General features: G+C 31.9%; 1 protein-coding gene across 1 annotated transcript; it reads left to right on the top strand.

Moving 5' to 3' along the window:
• Positions 1–3,301: 3,301 nt before the first annotated feature.
• LOC125838831 (protein indeterminate-domain 12-like) lies at positions 3,302–6,732 on the top strand. Its single transcript, XM_049517859.1, has 3 exons — positions 3,302–3,778; positions 4,090–4,486; positions 5,729–6,732. The coding sequence occupies exons 1-3, from the start codon at positions 3,598–3,600 to the stop codon at positions 6,561–6,563; spliced, it is 1,413 nt and encodes a 470-aa protein (XP_049373816.1). The 5' UTR covers positions 3,302–3,597; the 3' UTR covers positions 6,564–6,732.
• Positions 6,733–10,743: the final 4,011 nt, after the last annotated feature.

Here is a 10,743-nt window from a genome sequence, read left to right on the forward strand (position 1 = left end):
GAAAATAAGTTTATTTCTTCAATCAATAATCTACACCTTTTTTGTGGGGGACGAAAAAAAAAATTGCTCTTTTTTGTGTTTCAAGTAGGATGTCCCATTTTTATGCATTGGTTTCTTTCCTTAATGAACTATAAATTCAAAAGCAAAATTTGTTTTCACTCTTATTTACAAAAAATGTGCTATTGATTTGTCGAACTAAATATTTACAAACAATAAGAGTCAAATATCCAATTTTAGTTAAAAGCTTTGTGAAATAAACAAAACACATGGATCGAGCTCGTTGCATCGGACTTATCTAGTGCGGGTTACCTCTCCTATATAATTTGCAAGCTACTACCTAAGAATAAGGGTTTTACCCTATGAGCACCCAAAAGATAGCAATAGCAGATTTCCCTTATTATGAAAAAAAAAACATGTTAGGCAGAAAAGTAAAAAACATTTGAATATATCATTTTCCCACTATTTTTGCCATTCATCAGAACAATAAAAGAAGGGAAAAGGCAAAGAGGGCAATCATGGAAGAGATTGACTAAACTAAATTTCTCCCTCCTTTTCTTGACTATGCATCAAAATAACAAGATAAGTGAGTCATGGTTCTGATGGAACTTGGAAGGGCACATAGGGGGACCAATATATGTTATATGTATCTTTCATTCCCTAATATTCACAAAAAAAAAGATGCATAATTATGTCAAAACATTAAACACTTAATAAAGAAGCTTTGATTGTACCAAATTCATTTAAAATTAACAAACAATATAAAGTTGATTGACATGAACAAGAACCAAATTTTAATTATAAAACTAGCAGGAAAGAAAATTAAAAAATACTTAGAGTGAAGGATTAAAAAAAACACTTGAAAGTATTTTATTTTTTTAATTTCATGCATGAACTATCATGTGTGTGAGTGTTTCCTACTTATTTCTATCACCAAATGTTCGTTGGAACACATCTCAACTATTAGTTGTTCACTTTTCCTACCTGAAATATCTCTATCGTTAAGGTAGAAATAGTGAGCTATTGATAATTTAGGTGTATTTCGTTTAAGTACATTTGACGATAGTTCAGGTAGGAAACTCATATACATAATATTTCATATATGAAACTCTAAAAAAGAAATACTTTAAGTGTGTGTTTGACCATCTTATTTATAATTCGTGTAAAAATTACCACAACTAAAGAATATAAGAGGTTGCGAATAACGTTTGTGAATACTTAGTAAGAACTAAGGAAATTCAAAATGTCATAACTAAGAAATTAAAGTGCAATTGTTGGACTTCTAATTCTGCCTTTTACGTAAATCAAATATGATTATATAATTAGATTTCAATTTAGTATAGGAGTAAAATAACAAACTATCTATAGTTCAAGTATTCATATATTTCATAATTCAGATATAAAACTCAAAAAATCAATATACTTTGAATTTGTTTTTTACCCTTAACTCAATTATTTATGAATAGATTGAAAGGAAGGAATATTAGAGGAACTTTCATGGGCATATATGTTTCTTGGAAGTTAATCAATAAACCAATCATGTGAAGATGGTGTAGAGGCACGAGTATGAAAAGTCATGTTACTTTTTGGTACTGCTACTACCCACAGGGTAAACAGTATAAACACAGTTAGATTATAGATTCAATTATTTAAAGATTTGCTTTCCCCTATTTTGATTGATTACCTAGGTGAAATAAAATATTTAACTGTCTGTACCTATTTAAAAAATTCTTCCACTAAAAAAGAAATATATATACATAAATAAATCAACAGTTACATATGGTAAGATAAGACTTAAGCGCTCCTTATTTGTATTTATTCGTGAGTTTTCATTTTTATTTATAATAAAACACCGCTAGAAAATTTCTAGTGAACAGTTACATATGGTGTACACCTTAAGGTATACCATTCACATTTTATATACATATATTTACATGTGAATTGTATAACCCAAAAGTATACAACGTACTTGTTTACTATTTTCTTCGTCCACTATTGTTTGTCAGGGTAAGATCACGCACAATTCTTAAGAAAAATTTAATATAAGGTGCAATTTGACTAATATAACCCTACTTTCAATCATTATTAAAATGATTTTTACTTTTTGAAAACTGTAAAAATAACTTTTTTCACATTAAAATAGTCATGTAACTTTAAAATGACTATTTTTTGAAACTAGTAGTTATGTAATTATTAAGGGCAAAATTGGAAAAAGTGGCTAATTGTTATTTGATTGTTTAAATTGACAATTAATTTTGGACAATTATTTTTAGTATACCTGATAAACAATAGTGAAGGAAGGGAGTAGGTATTTTATAATTATTTTTCTCTGAATAGCTATGGAGTGTAATATTATTATTATTTTCAAAATGGACATTTTCGTGTAGTTTTTGGCTGCTAGGCACTCCTTTAAATGATCCATTTTGATTAGCTAATTAAGTTACGACCACAAGCATATCATATAGTAGCACTTTCATTAAACGCTCAAAAATGAAGTGATAGTGTGATTAATAAAGTGAGTGAAAATTATAAAGATTAGGGATCAAATTCTAACAAAGATAAAATATGTAAAATATAATTTTCTTCATTTTAAAATAAGTGGTGTTTTACAAGTTTACCTTTATTTAAATAAAAAGAGTTTTACACAATCAAGAAACTACTAAATAACTATTTCCTTCATTCCATTATATGTGACAGTTGACACTCTTTTCTTTTTAGTCCATTCCAAAAAATGACCTTATTATAACTAGAAGCAATTCAATTTTAAAATTCTTTTTTTACCCTTAATGAAATGATTTACAACCACACAAATATCTAAGAATTATTTTAGACTATAAGTTTCAAAAATCTTTTTTTTTTTAAACACTGTGTCAAATTAAATGATGTCATATGTAATAGGACGGAAGGAATACGTTATTTTCAAAGTGTGTTGAGAGTAAGTAAAAATGCATCTTACTTTTCAAGAACGAGTAATTTTCTTAAGAATGTGTCCAAACTAAAAACACCACTTATTTTGAAACAGATAATATAATATATAAATAAAATATTGTACCTAAAAGAGGATCAGAATGAAATGAGGAAATTAGTATAATAATGCAAAGAGGTAACATTTGTATGATTGATATTTGAGAAAGAGAATAGAGGAAAAGACAAAATGTAACATCAGAGCAAGCTTCCTTCCCTTTGGCTATGGTTTTGATGGGGTATATGACTATACCTTCTCATCCACAACTCTTCTTTCTCTCTCTCTTATTAAAATTAATTAATTTTCCTTTTTATTATCTATAAAGAATCTTATAATTTTGCTTGGTTTCATTTGTTTTCTTGTGTATGGCTTTTATTAAATATAATCTTGCTAGCTAGCTATTAGCTATAGCAGCTTTCACTCAGACCTTTAGTTTTCTTGAACAAGATAGGGAACTATTAATTATTACTCTTTGCTTTTCCTCTTTCTTACATCTATTCTTCTTTTACCTTTTGTCATCTCTAGGGTTTCAGACAAAGCAGCCAAATATATATATATAAACAACAAACTACATCTCTTACACTACTACTACCCTTTTATTTTATTTTTATATTTTTTTTCAAGTTTATGAGAGAATGATAAAGGGTATGCTAGGAGATGATAGTATGTCAAATTTAACAAGTGCATCTAATGAAGCAAGCATATCTTCAACCAATAATAGAATTGAAATTGGTAGTGTTCTCTACCCACAACTACAAAACATTCAAACCCAACCACCTCCTAACAAGAAGAAGAGAAATCTACCAGGAAATCCAGGTAACTATATACTATTACTCCATCTTATGTCGCACAGTTCAAATTTCGAGAGTCAACTATATGTTTTTCCTTGATCAGATCTTTTTTTTATACATCTTTTAAATATTTTGAGTCGTTAATTATTGTAATTTAAAGTTTCTATATTCGAATTCATGGTCAAAATTTAGAAGTTTGAGTCTCGAAGTTTCAGACAAATAGAGTATTACTTTGTTTTGGTTGGCTTGGAATTCAATATATACATGAAAAGATATAAGTTATATAAGGCAATTACTAAACTCTCTCTATATATATGTATAATTTTGATGTATTAGATCCAGAAGCAGAAGTTGTAGCATTATCTCCAAGAAGTCTATTGGCAACAAATAGATTTGTATGTGAGATCTGTAACAAAGGATTTCAAAGAGATCAAAATCTTCAACTACATAGAAGAGGACATAATTTGCCATGGAAATTAAAGCAAAGAACAAATAAAGAGGTGAAGAAGAAAGTTTATGTGTGTCCAGAACCATCATGTGTACATCATCATCCATCAAGAGCATTAGGGGATCTCACTGGGATTAAGAAGCATTTTTGTAGAAAACATGGTGAGAAAAAATGGAAATGTGAAAAATGTTCAAAACGTTATGCAGTTCAATCTGATTGGAAAGCTCACTCTAAGATTTGTGGTACAAGAGAGTATAGATGTGATTGTGGAACCCTTTTCTCTAGGTATTCTACTCAACTATATATATTGCTTCTCAATTTTCTTACCCTCTCCATTATTAATCCTCTTCAATTAATTACTATAGGATTTTATTATTTTTACTCGATATAACATGTTATAAGAGGTGATATTATATTTACCAAACCCAATAATTATAGCTCAAGTTTTGTATTTGTGTTTAAGCATCCACTTAATATGTGCTCCTTTAAATAATATCTATGAAGAACCTAGTAAACGATTATTTCCTATGTCCCAATTTATGTTTGATTTTTTGCACAAAGTTTTATAAAATGGATTGACTTTTGAAATGTGTGGTCTAAATAAACTTTAAATATTTACGTGATTATAAATCATTTCAGTAAAAGTAAAAATAAAATTTTAAGGTCAAATTATGTCTAATTATAAAAAAATGACATTCTTATTTATATACTACATTGTCGATATTAGTTTATAGATATTATTTTTTTATGTACAATGTTTCTTCAATCAATTAGGGATAGTGTGATAGCTGATTAGGAGAAATATTACACATGTATTAGATTTTACATAATGTTTGTTGTTTGTTTAGTTAGGACTATTTATAAAATTAATAGAGGGTTTGATTTGTAATTTATATACCTGCATAATTAAGTAATATATAAGTTAAAGAAGAAATTTATGTATAATTTTATGCAAAATAAAATGATTAATACATAAATAACTGATATGTATATGAAATAACGCTCCGTGGGGTAAAAACCGAGGAAAATAAAGAACGTCAAGTAGAAAGGAACAAGGTCTTACGGCACGATCACCATATCTTTGATTTTTCTTTATCTCTATTTCTGCAAAACTAATTCATATATAACTAATATCTATCTAACTCTAGCCAACTACGGATCAAAGTTAGCATTTTGAATCAAGACTACCTAAAAGTTCACGTGTGTAAGTTCATGTGTACAACTGAATAAATGAGTTTGTCTATTTGTGTGTCTCTATGTGAGAGTAATAATAGAGGGTCCACACTTTGCTGCAAAAGCAATTTGCATACAAAAACTTTACTGCAGATTATATTCTTATTTTACTGCTACAACTACTACTACTACTAATAATAATAAATGTAATGCATGTCTCTAAAGCTAGAAGAGATAAAAGTGAAAGAAAGAAAAACACAAAAAAAGAGTTGACGGAATAGAGAGCACTTTTATCAGTACACCACACAATATTCAACTATTCATCATGTGTGATATCTTTATTTCTTTACACAGGAGGGATAGTTTCATTACACACAGAGCCTTTTGTGATGCTTTAACAGAAGAAAGTTCAAGAACAATAATCCCACCACCAAACTCTTCAACTTCTCATCACCTTAATCTCCATACACTTCAAAACTTCCAAATGAAACAAGAACAACAACAAAGTAACGATCTCTCTTCTCAGTTATTCATTCAAAACCCTAATAGCAATAGCAGTAACATATTCGGTGCACCACCTCCTCACATGAGCGCAACTGCATTGCTACAAAAAGCAGCACAAATTGGAGTAACTTCTTCTTCTCATGCTGCTAATAATAACATGAGCGCGAACACTTTTTTCAGTCCTACTACTAGTACAACAACTGGCATGGCAATGTCAGGAGCAGGAGCAGGAGCAGGAAGAGGAGGTGGTGGTGATATAGTGTCATGTGAATATCATCCGTTTGAAAATAATAATAATAATAATAATACAAATACTGATTTTGTTACTGCTGGTAATACGTCTTTTCATGATTTTGGTGCGAGTGTCAACCCTGGGTTCATGGAACAAGTCCATGACATGCAAAACATGATGGCTACTACTGCGCCTTCTTTGCCATGTACTAGTTTTGATGAAGGATTTGGTCACGGCGCACATTTGATGAGACAAGGTAAAGAAAATAATGAAGGGTTGACAAGAGATTTTTTGGGTCTTAGAGCATTTCCACATCACAGGGATTTTCTCAATACTACTACTACACCTGCTGTTCTTCATTACATGGGTTCTTCTTCTTCTGCTGCTGCTCCTGCTTCATTTGATCAACATCATCTTCATCAAAATCAAAATCAATCAACCTGGCAAAATTAGTTGTACTATGATTTCTGAATTTTAATACTTTAGTATTATATTTTGTTGTTGTTTTGTGTCGATCACTATTATAAAGTCCTTTCGAAGGGAGCTAAGCACCCCTCTTAACTTGCTCTTTATCTATATATATATATATATATATATATATTCATCTTTTCAGGTTCAGTTATATTCAGTTCAATTCCTATTTTATTCTTCTTCTTTTTTTAAAATGAAGAGTTTATGTTTAATGTTCAAAATCAAATATTGGTTTCATGATACTTATTGCAAGGTGGCGCTCACTTACCTAAGAGCCAAGAAGATCACCAGATGGATCACAAAAAGATCATCGGGTGGTATATAGTTTCAAAACTTCATGTTTCGCTACATTAAAAATGATTATTAGTGACAATTAATTAATGGCAATAGCCTAATTATTTTTAGCAGCAATTAACACACTCTGTATATGTCCCTAAAGCCAGCTAAAAGTTGTTTTTGTTGTAGTGCTTGGGGTGTTAATTAAGACTTCTCTTATTTTAGGTGTGCATTTAATAAAGTGATGTAGTTTTAATTATTAATTCTAATTTCAATCCATTTTGACACCTGTTTGATGCTCAAAACTTATTTATTTTCTCTGCAATAGTATTAATGTAACGACCCGCTCCAATCTTTATGGGTAGACCAATGGTGAAAGAATCGGGTCAGAAAACTTTTGGGTAGAGACTTAAAATTTTAGGCTAGATCAGTCGCAGACAGAATCTGAGCAGGGTGAGATCTATGGCAATCCGAGAATGGACTGGGTGGTGTGTCTAAGCTTGGATCATGTTTTCTAGTAGGTAAGACATTAATAAACCCATATGGCCTTTCAAAATAGAATTCGGGTGATCGAGTAAAACTTCTGGTATCAAACTTAGTGTGAAGGGAATTGTATAGAATGTCAAAGGTCGAAGGTATGCTGTGAAATGAGGGATTCTAGGAAGTTTTACGAGTCTTTGATTCCATGCAAGCCGTTATATATAGCGGGTATTACACCACTATAGCGGGATGAATTTACAGGCGCTATAGCGGGTGGGCTGCTATGGTGACACCGCTAGCAGGTTGGGCCGCTATAGCAAGAAAGTCGGATTTTGATGCAGAAAAGTTCTCAAAATTTCTTATTTTATGCACTTTGTTCTTGGGAAAATGGAAGGTCATTTAGGGTAGTTTCCATCCATTTTTCCACCAATATCTTCAATAAAGGTAAGTGATTTATTCTCTTAGCTTTAATTTATTTTTAAGCCTTAGAATCTAGAGTGTTACTCTTGGGAGAGGGTTTTGACTTGAATTAATTGTGGGAGAAGTCCTAGTTTGGATGAAATGATTCTGAATTGGTCGGGGTTAGAATTTGGTTATAATCTAGGTATTGTTAGGCCATTGTCGATTGATTTTTTTTTTTTATTTAGACCAAGAACAAGCTAAGACATTACAAAAAGGAAAAGCTTACGTTCTTTAGAGTTTCAAAAGCTTGATTCGAGACATGTGATAGTTTGTTTGTATTCCAAAGTATGTAATATGTGTATGTTAACTGCTTTGTAGTATTATTTTTGTGATACATAGGGGGAAACTAGAAGGCTAATGTGAAATGACTTCATGTGATGATCTAATACAATGAACTTGATTATTTACTTGTGGTTTTAAGCCAGTTGTTCATTGTGATTGTGCATACTGTTTGTGATCGATAATTGGTTTGGGTACCACGTCGGTACAAAATACTAACAGTTAGCTCAGATACCACGCATGGTATGAACCATTAATGGTTGGCTCGAATACCGCACTGATAAACTAACAGTTTGTGTGTGAGCTTCATGAAATAACCGGATATGTACATTTTGTGATCATGTGGGATATGTTTTATGCATTGGTTAAGCCAAGGTGTAGCACCTCAGATTTAAAAAAAAAGGGATGAATTTTGTCTATTGGTTTAGGCCTACGAGACTAGTCTACGGTTTGTAGAACTTTCTACGGGTCGTAGACCAGTCTCGTAGAAGGGGAGAAATAATTTTTGAAAATCAAGTTTCTGAAGTTGAGTTACAATTGACAAGAAAGTCTGACGAATTGTCTACGAGTCGTAGGTAGGTCTTGTAGGAAGGTCCCAAACTTGGTGAAATTTTAAGGTCAAAGTTGATTTCTACGGTTGGGGTCTACGGATGTAGAAAGTCTTATGGGCTGTAGACATGTTTTGTCAAAAGTTTGTCAAAATTAAGGCTTCGAAACTTTTTTACAGTTGACCAGGACGGTTCCAAACTATAAAAGAGTTCAACAATTAATTTTAAGGGATTTTTGGGTCTTTTCCTAAATATTTTAAGCCTATGCTATGTCGTTTTGGACTCTATCCTAAGTCCTATTTATTTTAAGTCATAAATCTACCCATTGTAACCCAGTCTCTTAATCCCTCAAAATCCAACCAAATTTATTCTCCCAAATTCCCTCTCAACCGAAGAAGAAGAAGCTAGGCTTCACTCCAAGGTCTTCAATTCATCATTCATCTTGAGCTTTGAGTAGCAAGGCATGTGGGTATTCACCCATGAAGTACATTCCTCCACAGAGTCCATTCTTGTTATGTTTCTGTTGATTGTAAAATTCGTGTGGTTAGTTTCGGTTTCCTTATGATCTCGTCTTAAAGTGGAAAAAGGGAAATTCTATTCTTAAGAGTCAGTTTGTTTGTTGTCTTAAAGTTAGGAAAATGACTTTTAAGGGTTCCATTTATCATCGTCTTGTTTGGATTAGGGATATGGATTCTAAAACACTTATTGTTGAGTCGGTTTCCATTGTAAATGAGTTTTCAGAAGTGTTTCCTAATGATCTACCCGGTATTCCTCCCGAAAGAGAAATAAACTTTCGTGTTGACCTTCTCTCAAATAGAAAACCTATCTTTATTCCTCCTTACTGTATGGCTCTGGCATAACTTAAAGAATTGAAGGAGTAATTGAAAGATCTGTTGGATAAGAGTTTCATCCAACCGAGTATATCTCCATGGGATGCTCCGATTTTTTTCGTAATGAGGATGGTTCACTTAGCATGTGTATGGAATACCAAAAATTGAACAAAGTTACCATTAAGAATAAGTATCCTCTTCCAAGGATTGATGATTTGCTTGATCAACTCCAAGGAGCAAGCTATTTCTCTAAGATTGACCTCCGGTCGAGTTATCGCTAATTGAGGGTGAAAGAAAGTGATATTTTGAAAATGACTTTTAGAACTCGGTATGGTCATAATGAATTCTTGATAATTTCATTTGGATTGACTAATGCTCCAACTGCATCATGGATTTGATGAAAAGTGTTTAGACAATATCTTGATATTTTTGTGATTGTGTTTATCAATGATATCTTGATTTATTCACGAAGTGAGGATAAACATGGTGTGCATTTGAGGATTGTGTAGAGAATTCTCAAGGATCATGAATTGTATGCTAAATTTAATAAATGTGAGTTTTGGTTGAGATCTGTGGCTTTCCTTGGTCACATTGTTTCTGGTAAAGTAATTGAGGTTGATCCTCAAGAAAATAATGGTTGTTAAGAATTGACCTAGACCTCTATCCCTTCGGATATTCAAAGTTGCTTGGGTTTGGCCGATTATTATAAAAGGTCTGTGGAAAAGTTTTCATCAATTCCATTGACTGCATTGAACCAAAAGAAGGTTAAGTTCTTATGGTTGGAAGCATGTGAAAAGAGTTTTCAAGAGTTGAAAGATAGGCTTACCTCTACTCCGGTGTTGACTTTACCAGAAGGCTTCGATGAGTTCGTTGTTTATTATTATGCTTTAAGAATCAGATTAGGATGTGTTCATATGACAAACAGGTAAGTCATTGTTTATGCTTCAAGGCAACTTAAAATTCATGAAAAGAACTATCCTACCCATAATTTGGAATTAACGACTATTGTTTTTGCCTTAAAGATTTAAAGGCATTATTTGTATGGTGTCCATGTTGATATTTTTATCGAGCACAAAAGTTCGCAATATGTGTTCAAGCAAAAAGATCTAAATCTTCGCCAAAGGAGGTGACTTGAGTTTCTAAAGGATTACGACATGAGTGTCCTCTATCGCCCCGATAAGTCAAATATAGTAGTGGATGCTCTTAGTCGACTATCAATGAGTAATGTTGTTTATGTTGAAGAATGTAAGAAAGAGTTGGTTCACGATGTTCATAGATTGGCCCGAT

Source organism: Solanum verrucosum, unplaced genomic scaffold (assembly GCF_900185275.1).
Source record: "Solanum verrucosum unplaced genomic scaffold, falcon-dt-bn FXZP01000182.1, whole genome shotgun sequence".
In the NCBI taxonomy this organism is placed as follows: Eukaryota; Viridiplantae; Streptophyta; class Magnoliopsida; order Solanales; family Solanaceae; genus Solanum; species Solanum verrucosum.